Source organism: Acipenser ruthenus, chromosome 31 (genome assembly GCF_902713425.1).
Source record: "Acipenser ruthenus chromosome 31, fAciRut3.2 maternal haplotype, whole genome shotgun sequence".
In the NCBI taxonomy this organism is placed as follows: Eukaryota; Metazoa; Chordata; class Actinopteri; order Acipenseriformes; family Acipenseridae; genus Acipenser; species Acipenser ruthenus.
Window position 1 is genome coordinate 4,651,040 of NC_081219.1, and position 19,000 is coordinate 4,670,039.

The 19,000-nt window shown below is 39.9% G+C and overlaps 1 protein-coding gene across 2 annotated transcripts in view; it reads left to right on the plus strand.

Annotated features, from left to right (window-relative positions):
* Positions 1-471: 471 nt before the first annotated feature.
* Positions 472-19,000, plus strand: part of LOC117396771 (adhesion G-protein coupled receptor D2-like) — a 145,047-nt gene continuing 126,518 nt past the window's right edge. The window contains exons 1-2 of one of the 2 annotated variants that reach the window (XM_059005506.1): positions 472-648; positions 4,385-4,459. In XM_059005506.1, coding sequence (XP_058861489.1) covers positions 4,406-4,459 — 54 coding nt within the window. In that variant the 5' untranslated portion in view covers positions 472-648; positions 4,385-4,405. The remainder of the gene's footprint in view (positions 649-4,384; positions 4,460-19,000) is intronic. The other variant, XM_059005505.1, reaches the window with a different exon arrangement.

A 19,000-nucleotide genomic window follows, 5' to 3' on the forward strand; every position in this document is an offset into this window, starting at 1 on the left:
GACTCTGCAGCTGATGCATAGTTCACACACCCTAGTCTCTGTAAGTCGCCTTGGATAAAGGTGTCTGCTAAATAAACAAATAATTGTCTCTTTACGATGTCCCATTTTTAACAACCTTATAAGGAAAGGGCTCAACATGCCAGATTTCTCTTTGTTAAAATGTGTTTTATTCATCCCTCATTATAGCATGGTAATATTTCACAGATTTTGCAGTTTCTGCCCTGGATAAGTCTGAAGTAATAGTTAACTGTCTAACTATAACTAATATGCTTTCCTCTACACTATACTAAAAGTGTCATGAAAAACAGAACACTTTGTAGATGAGAGGATTGAAAGATCCCAGCTCCTGCCTGGCTGTAGGGGTCCAGCCCCTCATGAACTTTGTATTGAAAAGCATTTGTGCTGGAGGCTAGTTTGAAAAATGGCCCAATTTGCATGACAATGACCGGAACAGATTGGAACAAAGTCAGATTTCACCTCCTCTTTTACTGACAGGATCTTTTACAGGCACTTTGGGTTTTTTTCTCCAGTGCTGGGAAATGTCACAGCAGAGCCCCACTTATTGTAACATGACTAGTGGGAAAGCAACTGGATTGTGTCTTTGAGCCCAAAATGCACCAGAAAACACCAGCAGAACTACCCTTTAAGGTAAGATTGTCATTCGCTTCATTCCTTCAACAAAATGGCATGCTCACTTACCAGAAGCATTTTCATCTAATTTGTGTTTTTTTCCCCCTCATACTTGTTTAAGTAGTGTATAAATTGTGTGTGTTTACATTGTGCCATTATACTGCACTCGGTTAACTGTACTATTGTATGAACTATTTCAATATATTAAACCATTTTTACAAGTTGTTATTTTTCAAGCCGTTTTTAAAATAGCTTTGGATAATTACGCTGTGGAATCATGCTGACACATATATTTTCCTAAAAGGGGGTGGTGTGTTTCAGAATACTAGTTTCATTAGCATGTTGGAACACATCAGGGTTTATATAATGTCATCACAGGAGAGTTTGCTTCATCACCAGCCCTTCGTATAAAAATAAGATGAGCCCCTCCTCATTGTTACTCTGCTCCTTGAGCTTAAAGATGATATTTAGAAATGTTTTTGCATCCCCAAGTGGCATTGGAACATGCATGTTTAAGAGGAAAGAAAGCTTGTTCAGGGATTGTAAACAAACAACAAGGTTTTATGAAAATGTAGAATGAGTACAAGGCTAAAACGTGAATGATCATCAAATTAATTGAGACAGCATTATGATTATAAAACTGTTTTTTTACAAACACGTAAAAGACATGTAAGATTTAATTGATATTACTTTTAATACCCTGTTTATGAACCCCAATACATCTCTCGTTAAACTGAAGCCAGTAGTCCGAAATAACTAATTATCCAGCTGTAAAAAAAAAAATCAGAAGTGTGTAAAACATGAAGGCCTAAAGTTGTCGCTCTTATTTATGAGTGTTTTAAATGTATTAGTTGATTTTGAAAGTATGACTTTGGAGAGTATCAGAAACAGAAAATAAAGACTAGACAAGGCATTCTGAGAAGCAGTTCACTGTACAGTCTGTGTGCTATTTATAAAGAAAGGAGAGAAGCAGTTCACTGTACAGTCTGTGTGCTATTTATAAAGAAAGGAGAGAAGCAGTTCACTGTACAGTCTGTGTGCTATTTATAAAGAAAGGAGAGAAGCAGTTCACTGTACAGTCTGTGTGCTATTTATAAAGGAGAGAAGTGGTTCACTGTACAGTCTGTGTGCTATTTATAAAGAGAGGAGAGAAGCGGTTCACTGTACAGTCTGTGCTATTTATAAAGGAGAGAAGCAGTTCACTGCATAGTCTGTGCTATTTATAAAGGAGAGAAGTCATTCACTGTACAGTCTGTGTGGTATTTATAAAGAGAGGAGAGAAGCGGTTCACTGTACAGTCTGTGTGCTATTTATAAAGGAGAGAAGCAGTTCACTGTACAGTCTGTGTGCTATTTATAAAGGAGAGAAGCAGTTCACTGTACAGTCTGTGTGCTATTTATAAAGGAGAGAAGCAGTTCACTGTACAGTCTGTGTGCTATTTATAAATAAAGGAGAGAAGTGGTTCACTGTACAGTCTGTGTGCTATTTATAAAGAGAGGAGAGAAGCAGTTCACTGTACAGTCTGTGCTATTTATAAAGAGAGGAGAGAAGCAGTTCACTGTACAGTCTGTGTGCTATTTATAAAGGAGAGAAGCAGTTCACTGCACAGTCTGTGCTATTTATAAAGGAGAGAAGTCATTCACTGTACAGTCTGTGTGGTATTTATAAAGGAGAGAAGCAGTTCACTGTACAGTCTGTGTGCTATTTATAAAGGAGAGAAGCAGTTCACTGTACAGTCTGTGTGCTATTTATAAAGGAGAGAAGCAGTTCACTGTACAGTCTGTGTGCTATTTATAAAGGAAGGAGAGAAGTGGTTCACTGTACAGTCTGTGTGCTATTTATAAAGAGAGGAGAGAAGCAGTTCACTGCACAGTCTATGTGCTATTTATAAAGAGAGGAGAGAAGCAGTTCACTGTACAGTCTGTGTGCTATTTATAAAGGAGAGAAGCAGTTCACTGCACAGTCTGTGTGCTATTTATAAAGGAGAGAAGCAGTTCACTGCACAGTCTGTGTGCTATTTATGTTGCCCCAGTCGCTACATCAGGATGAGTCATGCAATTTCATTTTTTTTTTTTTTTTTTTTAAATGACTTATATATTTATTTACTTTTGCCAGGGGCCAGTGAGATATTTTGGGGGAGGGGGGTCAGGATAGCAGTGATCTCATTGGCTGGATATCCCTGTCTCAGCCAGGGAAACTGTACACTGTAAAATACAGTTCCATCAAAATAGTTCCACCCGCTTGCTTATTAAGTGACTGCTGACTCCACACAGTTTAAAAAGATAAATTACACAAAGTACAGTATGGATGAGGTTAGATGTGCATGTGTAGAATTTTATTTAATGTGATCCAGTGCCAAAAGGTCGCCTCATTCGAGAGCATTATAAACATGGACCCGTTCAGACAGGTGACCAGAAAAGCAATACTGGTGAGCATGGCTTCCAGAGTTCCTAGAACTTATTTTGAGATAACTCAGAACTACTGTACATCGCAAGGAATGTCTTGTTATCAGTGTTGCTTTGCCAGCAGTGCCGTTTACTGGATGCTTGATACCCTGGTCTTCTTTTTCATGTCTTGTCTTTAGAGCTACATATTTTTAGATCATTATTGACAAAAAAATATTTGTAATCAAAGACTAAATGCCATGCTAGCTTCTTGTTACCCAGTGGCTATAAATTTGGCTGCAACTGTAATACAACTGAATGTATTGTTAATGATGTGCTTTCAAAATAGTCATTAGTTAAAAAAAATGGTACATGATGGAAATAACAGGGTAGGGTGGGGAAAGATGCAGTTTATTGCAATCACTACTGCCTTGTATACACACAGGTGGCAGTAGTTTTAAAAATGTATTTAATTCCTTTGGAAATCGTAGGTATTATCAAAGTTTTTAACATGGGCGTTTTTCCCCGTGCAACTCGAGAAACTTTGTTTTTGAAACTTGTAAGGTATGAATAGTTGTCAAAGAGTGTTTTCTATTCTAAGCATTAATCGACTCTGCCACACTGAAATAAACAAAACTGTTAAGCTTTCGTTAAACTAATGATTATAATTTTCAATCGGGATGTTTTCAGAAAAAAAAGAAAAAATACACTTTGGTTAACGAATATGAATCTATTCATGTAAGATATGAAAATCTATTTAATATTAGCTATTTAATAAGCTAATATGGGGACGTGCATTGTGGTTATGATTTATAAGCGTTAAACCTTAGGCATTGACATACAGCTATGGCCACTAGTTTTGCATCCCCCTATAGAATTAACACATTTTGATTGATAAAGTTGAATGAAACCTGCTGAATGAATAATGTTATGTTAACATATTGAATTACATACCACTTTGTAGTTTTCCATATACGGACAAAAATGTTAAAATATGACATTTTGAAATCCAACATGAAATACTGTACTACTATTATGGCTTCCAGTAGAATTTTACTATAATTTTGTAGTTTCTTTGATTACATGATAAACAAAATATATAAATTCTGTTCATTTTTTAAAAAAAATCTAATTATGTCTCAATTCTAAAATTCTAGATGCTGCAAAACTTTTGGCCATAGCTGTACTTAAAACTGAATCAGAACAGGAACGCTTGGCAAAAATTTAAAGTTTCTAGAGAGATTTGTATTTTTGCCCCAGTTGCAAAAATGTTCTTTCTAGCCAGTGAATGTTGACATTATTGTATTCTTTTCAGTTTGCCCTTTCTCCTAAAAAAAAAAAATTATAAAAACATCTCTCTTTTATTTCAGCTGTAAAAAAGGAATCCAGACATGAACATGATTGGACGACTTGTGAAAACAAAGTTCTGGCTTTGCTGCTTTCTGGTAAATGTTGTTGTTTTTTTTTTATATTTTCAATGTTTGTGTTTGAGAAATGAGTGCTCATGAAAGGTGAGAGATAATGGCACAGCCTACAGTTAGCACATTTATCAGTACAGACAATTGGACAAACTGGTGATTTTATGATGCATGTTGACTTGTTTCACTTGTGAGTTACATTTGAAACGAGTGAATCGGCACATTGTCCATCAATTTTTTGTTTTCTTATTTTGTAATTTTGATTTTAAAAAGTTACAATCTAATCATGATCAATACTCAAATGTAAGAAAAAACAGGGAGTTGTAAAACTGAGAGAGATTGAGGTTCAATCAGTTTTCTATTCGAATAATCGGTAATAAACATTGCGAACAACTTTGAGAAATGTTTAGACTCACATAAAACTTAAAATACAACTGAGAACATGCATAAGCATATCAATATACTTAGTAATATAACACAGTATATGCATTGAGTAGCAGTGTGGAGTAGTGGTTAGGGCTCTGGACTCTTGACCGGAGGGTCATGGGTTCAATCCCCGGTGGGGACACTGCTGCTGTACCCTTGAGCAAGGTACTTTACCTAGATTGCTCCAGTTAAAACCCAACTGTATAAATGGGTAATTGTATGTTAAAATAATGTGATATCTTGTAAGTCGCCCTGGATAAGGGCGTCTGCTAAGAAATAAATTATTATTATTATTATTATTATTGAGACAACGATTAGTGAGCAGCAAAAAACTACAAATATTTAGGAAAGCAATCAAATATAAGTGAAAACATGCACATGCTAGTGCTGTAATATAGATGTGAGGCTCTAAATAGGGCATCAGGAGTATTAGTCTCTCAATGAATGTTTGATTGAGGATCACAAAATGAAAACCCTTGGCAATCAACAGATGATTAATCAATTACTTGTTGCATCTCAAAGAGAGCAAGCAGCAGAGCTGAGAGCCAGTACTTGATCAGTTTCAACAGCTATACAGTACAATGTGTCTCTGGACACAGCAGGGATTCTACACCTATGTATTAAAATGTGTCTCTGGACACTGTGTTTACTGCAGAGATACTTGATGTACTATTTACCAGAAATACAAGATTTTTTTTCAATTACTATACTGTTGTTTTGTAGTTAATTCACTAGGGTAAAGCAAGACCTTCACACCTTACTTCTGTAGTCAGGTGTTACAAACTGTAATGAATTAGATTAAGTTTTGCAAATGATTAATTATTGGAATTCTTGAACTTGAAAATTCCATGCTCTTCTCAGCACTACTTTTTGATGTGGTTTCTTTCAAAGAAAGATTTTAGCTGTAATAACTTGATTTGAAAATGTCTGTATGTTCTCATAATGGTGGGGAATCAAACAAAGCACACTGCACTGTTGTAAGAGAGGAACACACCCTCTCACCCCACTGGCTAATAATAGATCTGTGAGCATTATCATTGCGAAACACATTCGCATGATTTTCTGTGTTAAGCAAATGTCATTCCAGTTTATTTTCTCTTATTGCATCAGACGAATGTGTGAAGATGGGTCAACCTGCTTTCTACCAGACAGAATTATACATCTAGCCAACTGGGCTGTCTTACACTTTTACACAGACTGATTTAATGTTAACTTTTGAAAACCACTGAAAATCTGTGTATTTAAATGGTGTCATAGGGCGAAGGAGGATGTAACTGATATGCATGTGTATTGTGTTTGCTATGGAGGGTGTAACTGATATGCATGTGTATTGTGTTTGCAATGGAGGGTGTAACTGATATGCATGTGTATTGTGTTTGCAATGGAGGGTGTAACTGATATGCATGTGTATTGTGTTTGCAATGGAGGGTGTAACTGATATGCATGTGTATTGTGTTTGCTATGGAGGGTGTAACTGATATGCATGTGTATTGCATTTGTTATTTATTATTATTATTATTATTATTATTATTATTATTATTTATTTATTTCTTAGCATATGTGAAAGCTATAGCGAACGAAAGGGTGGGGCGGGGCTGGAGATGCCTAGTGAGTGCTTTGTTGATATGCAGGGCCTTTTAAACCCGTTTGACTGTGGAAAAAAATACTTTTAAACAGCGCGTCTAAAATTAACTGCGCTTGTGAAAATAAATTGGACCTGACGCGCCTGACACGCACTTAATAAATGGACTGCAAAGGGTTAAAGTTGCCTCTGCCTCGTTATTTCTCCCGCCCCCCCCATAAAAGCACATCCTATCCTGCCACACCGATTCCAGACCTGCTCTCTTATTTGTACATAGCGGTTATGGGGCGGGCCGGCGAGGTATGTAACTGATCTTGAAATAGTGGTGGTCAGCTAGTGAAAGGTCCCTACGTAATCACGTCACGTAGCCTAGTGTAAACGGTTCACTTTTGCTCCAGTAATGTGAATGTCTCTGCGTTGTGTTTTATTTATTATTCTCGCTTCTGCTACTCTGTCCCCCTATCCTTATCATACACGGACGACACAATTCAGGTACGGCAGGCAGTTTATTGTGGTTATTGCTGTTAAAATAAAAACAGATTTCAGTTTCAGGCAGCAATGTACGTTTCCTTAAATCCCCTCTTTCCATTCAAGCAGTGACTGGACACAGTAGACAGTACAATTATAACATGCATTTGCAGAAAAACAAAATTGAACAAAACCCTGCTTACATGCTATCGCTGTATAGTCTACTAGATCCTACCGTTAAACCCTAATATAAAAACATTCAACACAATTATGTACAACTGATAAAAGGGAGGACAACATACCTGTTAAAATAAAAACAGATTTCAGTTTCAGGCAGCAATGTACGTTTCCTTAAATCCCTAAACAAAATAAAATAGATTCACCCGATATGCAATTCAGGTTAGGTCAGATCCCCGGGTGACAGCGTACAGTATACAAGCAACCACGTGTAACTACAGTAATCACAAATGCAACAAAAATATATGTATTAAAAACATATAGCGCACTTATATGGGAATAAAACGTTACAGGTAGAAGTTATTTTCAGTTTGTTAAAATTACAAAACTATTGGAGTACTTTTATCTTGATAAAACTAAAGATTATGATTGGAGGGAACGTCATGATGCTTACCCTCTTTCCATTCAAGCAGTGACTGGGAAGAGGTAACCCGAAACCGGAACTATTTAAAAGGGCATTGTGCACTCCCTTTGTCTCACCACAAGGTGTCAGAACAGTTAACCTCATTATCACAGTTGACTTTTGGTGAAATTAAACTGGTAGAATTAAACTCTGTATTAAACCTGTTACACTCACCCCCCTTAAATTACACCAAAATCAATACATTGTAAGGAAAAAAAAAAAAAGTAGCCACCCATTAGAATTCAAACACTCAAGAATCATCAGGCCCAAGTCAGACACATATGAAAATACACATACATCTTAAGTCAGCATTTTGCTACCTAACAGAAGGCTTGGAGAAAAAAATTGAGGTTGATCAAGTCTCAAATCTCCTAGACTAATATGATGCCTAGTACACCACAAACACCTTGGCCAATAGACATGCAGTAAATAAAACAGGAATTCCATAGCATCTAAGCTTAACATCAGGGTGGTAAAGAACAAAACATGTATATATAATAATATAGATACATCTGATACAAGAAAATTACCAACATCTCCCGTCAGTCATTAAAACGAAGTGAAGGATTACACACTAGGGAGCAGATTCTGATCGTGTTGCAAAGTCATGTGCTCAATTAACCTGTTCACTGATCGAACAATTCTACCAAATCTAGTTCAGACAGGTTCAAGGCCAGAGACAGAGCCCTGAATACTAGTGCAACAAGTGGGGGAGCTAGTGCTGTGAGGGAAAGTGGGAGGAGCAGATGAGACATCAGTGCCTGGATTGCTACATGCATTTGAGCTTTCATCTAATTGTGCCAGGTTCTCAGTAGTTAAGGCAGAAACAGAATTGGAATCCAAGTCTTGTAATGTTTAAGATCCGCCGGTATTGTTGCAAGTCGAGTTGTCAAAAACCCAGGAGCGGACGCGATCATCAACACTTGCTTTCTCGACAAGGACAACAGACTCTGAAGGCAGCGAATCTTGTAATGAACTGTCTTCCATCTCACTAAGGAAATCTGTGGAAGGGTTATCGTCAGGCATATGGAGAGGCAAGAAGTTGGCTTGGAGCAGCAGGTTTCTGTGCACTACTCTGGTGTTCCCAGACTGATCTTGGATCTTATAAATGTGGATTGAAGGATCCGTGTCTAACACAGTGTACACTGTTGGTTCCCATTTATCTGCCAGTTTTCATTTGCCTTGTTCCCCTTTATTGGCTAAGAGGACTCTGTCTCCCACGGAGAGAGGCGAACCTTTTCATTTCTTGTTATACTCCTTGGCTTGATGGGTCTGTTCTTTAGCAGAGTGTTGCTGAGCTAGAGACATGGCTTCTTTGAGATCACTAATGAGAGACAGGACATAAGAATTGTAATCACACACTGCACTGTCATTCAAGACATTTTTGAACATCAAATCAACTGGCAACCTGGGTACCCTACCAAACATGAGAAAGAAAGGTGCAAACCCAGTTGTCTCATGGGCCGTGCAGTTATATACAAATGTCATTGACTGGATCAGTTGAGGCCATTGGTGCTTTGCTTTAGGTGGCAACGATCTGAGCATGTTCCCCAACGTTCTATTGAATCTTTCAGTACCGCCATTACCCATTGGATGGTATGCGGTGGTATGGGATTTGCTAACTCCAGCTAACTCAAGTAGTTCGGCTATTAAGGTGCTTTCGAAATTCGCTCCTTGATCGGAGTGAATCCGCTCAGGAAAGCCGTACACACAAAATAAATTGTCCCATAGTTTCTTTGCAACTTGCTTGGCAGTCTGGTCTTTGCAAGGAAAGGCATGAGCCAGCTTTGTGAAGTGGTCTGTTACCACAAGAACGTCGACTGACTTGTTTTTATTGTCTTCAGCTGACCAGAAGTCGATGCATACAAGCTCAAGTGCAGCAGTGGTCCTAATGTTTTCTAAGGGGGCTCTTGCAGCAGGTTCGGGGATCTTGGCAAAGACGCATCTGTGACAGCATCGCACGTGTTCTCGAATGTCTTTTAAATCTCAGGCCAAAAGAATCGTTGACGAGCGAGATATAATGTTCGAGCTTGCCCCTGATGACCTGCCAGGTCATGTACTCTAGTTAAAGCCTCATTTCGCAAGACCTCAGGGACGATCTATTGGAACCTTTTCTTCTTTGTGAGTGAGAAACCCTATATAAGATGCCATTCTGCAGCACAAGTTTCTCCCACTGTTTAACAAGTTTCAAGGCATGGTTTGGTATTCCAAACCGCTCTCTCCTGGAAGGCCGTCTTCTCCTCTCCACATACGTGATGATCCTAGAGATAGTAGCGTCCTGTCTTTGGTGAATTTGTAGGTCATGTAGGGACAAGGTGGGTAGAGTATCTTGACCTGAAGGCACCAGCTGCTGAACATGTTGTGCAAGGCCGACAGCTCTCTGCTTGGAAGCAACGTCCCATTCCACATGCATATCTAGAACTGCAGACACTTCTTCCATCGACAGTAACCCTTGTACTGAATGCAGTGGCTGAGTGGAAGCACCACCTGATAGATGGGGAAAACTGGGGTTTAGTACCTCCTGTTGATGGCAACTCCACCGAAACACATCCTGTATTTCAATAGCTGCAACTTCTTGAGCTCCCTCCATCAACTTAGTATAAGGCACAGACAGCAATCTCTGATCAAGAGGCTTCACGAAAGGCTCCCTACTCAAAGCGTCCGCCACGATATTCAACCTGCCTGGAATGTGCTTAATATCGAAAGTATAAGGGGCAAGTTTAGCGACCCAACGCTGTTCACAAGCATCTAATTTTGGCTTGGTCATAATATAGGTCAGTGGATTATTATCAGTCCACACAGTAAATCTGTGGCCTTTAAGCCAATGGCTAAATTTGTCACAGACTGACCATTTCAATGCGAGAAATTCTAGCTTGACTGCGGCTCAATGATTTGCTTGCAAAAGCAACTGGTCTTGCTTTGTCCTCTCCGACTGGGATTGTGACAGCACAACTCCAAGACCATCAAGTGAGGCATCGATTGACAGGACGAATGGTATGTCAAAGTCAGGGTGTGCTAAAATAGCACTGTTTAGAAGAGCATCCTTCAATTTCGCAAAGGCAACGTCACAAGGGGTGGTCCAATCCTGTGGGGACAGTTTTCGAAAAGCACCAGGCTTTCCCAGGCCTTTGGCTGTCTGGCATTTCCGCTTCTGACCTGCAGTGAGACCGAAGAGAGGCTTGGCAATAGAAGAACAGCCTGGTATGAAGTGCTGATAATAGAGGACCATGCCGAGGAACGACCGGACCTTCTTTTGAGATGGTGTACAGCCGTCATCATTCATAAGATCCTCTTTCCTTATGTCCGAAATGGCCTTTATCTTGTCTTGATCAGCCCCAACACTGTTGTGGTCAATGACATGACCTTAAAAACTTGACAGTCTTGCGCAAAAGATGACACTTTTTCTGAGCAAGTTTCAAGTTGTTAGCTCGGAGACGACTGAACAGTATCTCAAGGCGTTTCAGAGCCTCCTCTTCGGATGGTGCGAACACAAGCAAATCGTCAAGATAACAAAGGAGACTAGAAAAATTTAAGTCATCAAAAATACTCAACATCATGCGCATAAAAGATGCAGGGCTGTTACATAACCCTTGGGGTAAGCGATTATACTCGTGCAGCCCCAGTGGAGTAGTGAATGCAGTAAATTTTCTGTCCGCCTCATGTAGAGGGATGTTATAAAACCCTGAAGTCAGGTCCATTGTGCTAAAGAAAACGTTTCCTCCCAATGCTGCAAGACAATCGGCTTGATGAGGTAGGGGGAGTGCGTCCTTGAAGGTCCTGGTGTTCAGCCATCTAAAATCTGTGCAAATCCTAAGATCCCTATTTTTCTTCCAAACCATGACTAAAGGAGAGGCATATTCACTAACAGACTTGCTGATAATCCCCTTCTCCTCCATTTCTGTCAGGACCTTTCGTAACTCCTGGTAATGTGCAGGCGGGATTCTACGATAAGGAAGTCGAAATGGACGCTCATCAGAAGTGGATCCTGTGCACACAGCCTTTAGCCTCACCACAGTTTTCCTCTCGAAAAAATGTCTTGGTACTCCACTAATAAGTGTGCCAATTTATTCTTCCAGACGGGTGAGGTCTGACAAGCTTCAATGTCGATATCACCTAATCCTGCGTCCTGTAAAATCGTCACATGATCTGTAGCTGCAGAGCGTACTGTATGGTTTTCAGAAGCTTGAGAGGCACACTTATATTGACTAACTCCTTGATCAATGTTCAGGTCTTCAACAGCAAGACTGGAAAAGATGTCCGCCAGTTTACAGTTGCGCTTTAAAGTTATAGCTTTCATGGAAGGGTTGATAATCTTCATTGGAACCCATCGGTCTCCCCACATGGGTGTGACCACTCTTCCTACTAGAATGTTTTTCGGCGAAGTTTTAGATGTGGTTGGCTCAACAATCACCGTGCTCCCTGGAGACACACAAGCAGAACTAGGCAACTTCCCCCACACCAGATATTCACGCTTTAGTAACAGAGGGACAGCCTCATTTAGTTTGACTGTTCCAATCTTCACAGATACACCATCGCCTTTCCACTGAACAACGTTTGATAACATCTCTAGGAAATGTTCACCATCAGAGTTGTTGCTCTTTGAAGAAATCAGCTCCCAGTAACTGTCTGTAGATCTCATAGTTTGTAATATGTGCTTGATAACATTAGAACCTACAATTAATTCATCATGCTGTCCAGGTACAACCAAGGTAGGAACCACCATTTTTAGACCATAAACCTCAAGCTGTAACTCATAGATACATTTTGGGTGAGTTGTCAGGCCTCCACAGCCAACTAGCACCAGATTGTCAGGTGCGGCTTGCTTCGGAGAAAGCACACCAGCCGATAGTAATTTCAACTCTCCTGCTTCGCTCAAGGTGCACGCCATGGAACCAGAATCAAGCATGGCCTTCAACTCGACAAGATCACAAACAGTAACAGATGTGTAAAACAGGTCACTAAACTTTTTAAGTCTCTGTGATCCTACAAAAATGGCTTTCTGACCCTGTGGTAACGTTTCACAATGTTGCATGAACATAGCTTCCAGGTCTTTATCCACACTGAGGGTTTGTTGTACAATGCCCATACTTCCCCTCTCGCTATATGGGATCTCTAGTTTAAATGACTTGTATGGGGCTGGGTCCCAGGCGGCCCAGGCCTGGAACGGGCAGCACAGTCCCTTTTGATGTGACCATGTGCAAAGCATTGGAGGCACAAATTGTCTCGCATGCAGTGAGCATGAGTGGAGTCTGTAGAAGAGCCACAAACCTTGCATGCTCCACCATGGTAAACATGAGATCTAGAAAGATTTTGAACCAGGCTTTGGTTATGTGGAAAAGTGGTGGTTTGCGTGTTCAGTGACAGAACTCTGTCCAGCATTCCTATCATTTTGTGAAGGCTTGGTTCCTCCAAAGTTGGTGTACTCGCAGGTGATGGTGTTAGGGAAAGCTGATCAACCTGAGTGCACGCTACCTGCAACTCGTGAGATGTCTGTGTGCAAGCAGTAACGGATCTAGACATCAAATTCACAGGCTGATTTGCATTCCTTCTTGCTTTCTGATTTCTTTGAAAATCGTCGAGACGCTCCTGAACCTCACGGCTGTCCACTTCTCAGCAGATTTAAGTTTAAATACTCTCCCAAGGCCAGAGTCTGGGCAATGTTTTATAAACATCATAACCACTTCCAAACTGGGATTTTCAATCTTCCTCCCCTGCCGACGTAAACATTCGTCTGCCACATCAACTGCTTTGTTCAAACGAATCCAGAAATCCATTGCATCTTCGCCAGTCCTGGGAACCGTGTTGTAGAAATCAGCCAGTGGCATACAGGAGTAAGTTAATTCACTGAAGTTTTGTTTCAGAATGTCAAACACAATTGATGGGTCTTGCTTGGGGTCCAGCGTTGGGTTGCTACGCAAGGTAACTTTAACTATGTCCTTAGCTTTGCTCATCAGCTTGCCTAATATCTCTTCATATTGCTCATGGGTAGGGTAACAGAAGCATTATGTGTGCTTAATCTGACTGCAATGGAATCACCTATCTGGTGTGCTAACCAGGTGATAAGATCACCCAAAGCCTCAATTGTAACATCTTGGTGTCTGGGTGCAGATGGTGCAGGTGCGATGGGAGTAGAACTAAAGCCAGGTGAGTGTAAGGGAAACAACCCTGGGGAGCTGTGTACATTTGTATCATTATTTGCAAGGAATTTACCCCTACCAATGTCACATTTTTTTCTATGAGATACAGAACCGCTAACTCCAACAGAAAACCCACAATCTGAGTCATGTCCTGAAGCCATTGTAAATCAAATGCAGTATCTATAAAGAAGACCTTTAGGGATTTTTTTGTTTGTTTTTATGAATGATTTAAAAAAAAAAAAGGTATATAGATATACACACAATTACAAAAAGCACTATTGAAATAGTAAGAAAAAAATATTTATATTAAAAAATATATACAAATAAACAGTACAGTGCCAATAATATACAATTGCACTGCAGTCGAATCAGAATTGCATCAGAACAGGCGCGAGTCATGTGATCCGAGTACCTTACTGTCATGGAGACAGGCAGCAGACAGCGTTGCAATCCACCGGCGATCACACGAGAGTTGGTCGGTTGATCCAAAAAGAGTCACGGCACCACTGTAACCGGTTCACTTTTGCTCCGGTAATGTGAATGTTTCTGCGTTGTGTTTAATTTATTATTCTCGCTTCTGCTACTCTGTCCCCCTATCCTTATCATACACGGACGACACAATTCAGGTACGGCAGGCAGTTTATTGTGGTTCTTGCTGTTAAAATAAAAACAGATTTCAGTTTCAGGCAGCAATGTACGTTTCCTTAAATCCCCTCTTTCCATTCAAGCAGTGACTGGACACAGTAGACAGTACAATTATAACATGCATTTGCAGAAAAACAAAATTGAACAAAACCCTGCTTACATGCTATCGCTGTATAGTCTACTAGATCCTACCGTTAAACCCTAATATAAAAACATTCAAAACAATTATGTACAACTGATAAAAGGGAGGACAACATACCTGTTAAAATAAAAACAGATTTCAGTTTCAGGCAGCAATGTACGTTTCCTTAAATCCCTAAACAAAATAAAATAGATTCACCCGATATGCAATTCAGGTTAGGTCAGATCCCCGGGTGACAGCGTACAGTATACAAGCAACCACGTGTAACTACAGTAATCACAAATGCAACAAAAAATATGTGTATTAAAAACATATAGCGCACTTATATGGGAATAAAACGTTACAGGTAGAAGCTATTTTCAGTTTGTTAAAATTACAAAACTATTGGAGTACTTTTATCTTGATAAAACTAAAGATTATGATTGGAGGGAACGTCATGATGCTTACCCTCTTTCCATTCAAGCAGTGACTGGGAAGAGGTAACCCGAAACCGGAACTATTTAAAAGGGCATTGTGCACTCCCTTTGTCTCACCACAAGGTGTCAGAACAGTTAACCTCATTATCACAGTTGACTTTTGGTGAAATTAAACTGGTAGAATTAAACTCTGTATTAAACCTGTTACACTAGGCTCGTCGTCGCTACTGAATTTGAAACGTGTCGTGGGAAAGGAAAGCCAAATCAAAAATGAGGGGCAAACTGCTCCTGATGGCGATGCCTTTTAATGAATATTTTATTGTAAATATATAAATAAAATTCAGTTATAAATGTAATTACAAAGAAAATTCAGTACATTTACCATGTATAGCATTCTGCCTTTCCCCCTTTTTCTTTTGCAATCCACACAATTTAGAAGTATAGTGACATCAAACATTACCCTACATAAAACAAAGTTTGAAACCCCCTTTGTAGTGTTCTCTCTTGATTTTACACAAACTGAAACAGTTGCTCTATATACGACTTATTAAATGTTTAACATTTCTCATAAATTACAACAAAAGGTGAAAATGCTCCTGTAATTTATGAGAAAATAGTAGGCTACCCTTATAGTAGGCTATAACCAAAATATCAGTTAATTAAGATTCTTATGGGGTAAAACAAATCAAGCTGTACAAATAGTATAGTATTCAAGTACACCGGTCAAATATTCTGGTTAGATTTTCACCCGAGAATACTTTCGGAATAATTCTTTTTTGTGAATAATAAACTGGTGGGAAGTGATGGACAGTAGACTGCTGTTTAGTAAACTGGGGTTATTCGCTAGATGTGATACGTCATCGTATAAGTAAAATTGCATACATTTGTAAAGTAAAATCAGGGAGAAGAGTGGAAACGGTCTGTCGCATTATTTTTCTAGCGTATTTCAGTTTTCAATGCAAATAATTTTAGCTCCGCCCACAACGTCATCATGTCGGCCAGTTTGTCCGCTAGAAATCGATTTGAATGGGGCTCCCAAGTGGCGCATCCAGTAAAGGCGCTCCACGTGAAGTGCAGGATGCGCTCTGTAGTCTGGACGTCACGAGTTCGAGTCCAGGCTATTCCACAGCCGACCGAGGATGGGAGCTTCCAGGGGGCGGCGCTCAATTGGCCGAGCGTCGCCCGGGGGGAGGGAGGGGTTAGGTCGGCCAGGGTGTCCTCGGCTCACCGCGCACCAGCGACCCCTGTAGTCTGGCCGGGTGCCTGCGGGCTTGCCTGTAAACTGCCCGAAGGCTGCATTGTCCTCCGACGCTGTAGCTCTTGGGTGGCTGCATGGTGAGTCTGCAGTGTGAAAAAAAGCGGTCGGCTGACGGCACACGCTTCGGAGGACAGTGTGTGTTCGTCTTCGCCCTCAGCGCAGGAGTGGTAGCGGTGAGCTGAGCTTAAAAAAATAATTGGCCATTCTGAAATTGGGAGAAAATAATAAAAATAATTGGCAACGACTAAATTTACAGAAAAAAAAAGAAATTGATTTGAATGGAAAACCCAATTTTAGGTTGATTATACGCATTACTTTTGTCGAATTTCAAAAGCACATAAGATGTTATTCGCTTCGATATCTTAATGGAAACATAGCCAATGTCATTGAAGTTTCTCAAACCACGGAATTACCATGTACACTGACTTGGCCATGCTGCAGGGCGAGTACATCCTTTTTCAGTGTGCTGCTGCAAAGATGAATTCCCGTCTTTCTGCTTCATAAGTAAAAGTTTGCAAGATTTGCACTGTACAAATCCACTTGAACTTTTACTATCACGGAAAACAACAATGTCAATGTTTTCCCTTTCCAGCAACAGAACTTTCCACTGCTAAACATTCTCCAATAGACAGCTTTCTTTTTATATCAACAGCCTCCATATTAATAATGTAGAATCACTTTTTGGCTGTATTTCTTACGTAACATAAACACAAGAACACAGAAACACCTCTATCGTGAGATCCATGATAAGTAATTTTAGGAGGCATTTGCATTTGCAACAGGAAGAAAACACTCGCTAAAATCTAATAATGTATTTATTTATAAAACACTGAGCCGGTCCAGCCCGACCCGAGCCCGAGTGCTTGACACAGAATATACACGGGTTTGGGTCGGGTAGCCAGGCTTTAACGTGCTGTTTTAAAGCAGTACAAGTAGCAATTATTTGAATCTTTCACTTACGTTCCTTCTCTGAACAAAACCCAGCCTCGAGTGAGCGATCCGTGCCTCTTTATATACAGCTGTGCTGGGACTCAATTACTAATCAATCATTCAATCTGGCCCCCGTATAGTCTGCATGTGAACTAATTCCCCGTGCCCAAATACCACCCAAATACAAATATACCCTTTAAGTCACCCGTGCTACATAACCCAAACTTTACAAAATAAACCAAATACACCCAGGAGCGGGGGATACCCTGTCACACTGCCCTTTTTAAATCATGTTCTCCATTGTAGTGATTCAGTAGCTACTTGTATCTGTTTTTGGGCGTATTTTCATCCGGTCAGTATAACAGTCAGTTTTTTTCAATGGGCCTCTTTGGATAATGTAATTCCTAGCATCACACTGAATTGGTTATAATCGGCGACATATCAGGCATATCAGAATGTACGGCATAACGGTGTCTGTATAGCAAGGGACTCCTGTAGTAAAAGGTGCTGGACGCGAGTGAGAGGTTAAGACATGAGGCAGCAGTGTGGAGTAGTGGTTGGGGCTCTGGACTCTTGACCGGAGAGTCGTTGGTGCAATCCCAGGTGTGGGACATTGCTGCTGTACCCTTGAGCAAGGTACTTTACCTAGATTGCTCCCGTAAAAATCCAACTGTATAAATGGGTAATTGTATGTAAAAATAATGTGATATCTTGTAACAATTGTAAGTCGCCCTGGATAAGGGCGTCTGCTAAGAAATAAATAAAATAAATAAGAAAACCTGCTCTCAGCTGAAAAAATATGTCAGGAGATAGCTGATTGGGTTAATGCGGGTGGTCCTGAAAAGGGGAGATCAGATCATATACTGGCAGAAGCGCTGGCAAGATGAACGTCAGATTGGAAACAAATCTGCAGGATCTTCTCTCTTCTGGATCATGCTCTTCTGGATCATGCTCTTCTAGATCATGCTGCCTCCTCTTGATGTGCAGTCCACGCCAGGCTTCGGTGTGCTTGTATTTTCTTAGAGCAATGAATACCAGCAAGTAGACTATCCTGTTCAGACAAGTTAACAATGCAATTTAATGTATGCATTTCAAATAACAAAATACTTAAATTACATAATTATTATATAATTAAACATAGAAGCTTTTTTATTATTACTATTGGCTTAAATACATGTTCCTAAATGCAGACATTATGCTAGGAAATTATACCGTTAAGACATATCTCATTCTCCGCCTGGTCTGAGGCACATGCTAATTATGATGCTGGTAAGGGTCAATTAATGGCACAATACAAATTTATGAATCAGACGAATAATATGCTAATGAGAAAATTGGTCTCTAAGGGCACGTTATTCTAACGTCGCAATGAGTGATGTTTTTTTGACAGTAAATGGCGTTTGCATCACCTGATGAAATGCTGTCATGTTTAAAACTATTACTGGCACGATAAAGGAGACGCTGAGTTTTATGCATATGGGCAGGGCTAGAAGTTAACTTTTTAAGGCAGTAGTGAGGATTTGCTACCTGCCTGGAAAGTAGGTAGCAAAATGGTCTTATTCTGTAGTGGTTTATTTGACTGATAATTAGAAAAATAACAATTTAACAATTTTACTTGTGGTCTATAACATAAACTTCATACCTTGCAATTGTATCCACGTTGTTCTAGTATTTGTACCAATACGATTAGCATTGTGGGCCTCGCACGTGTCTACATGGGGCGGCACAAACCCCAGTCATCTAAAAATCGATTAGCAATGGTTTCCCGCTGTATGAGAGATACTAATAATGTACGTGTTTAAAAAAACTAATACCAGTAATTATGTATGTGTTCACTTAGGGGTGGTCATATAAACTGCAGCGTAGGGTATCAGAAAAAAAATGCTACTGCATAAAAAAACTAGTAGCAAATTAAGAATTTTGG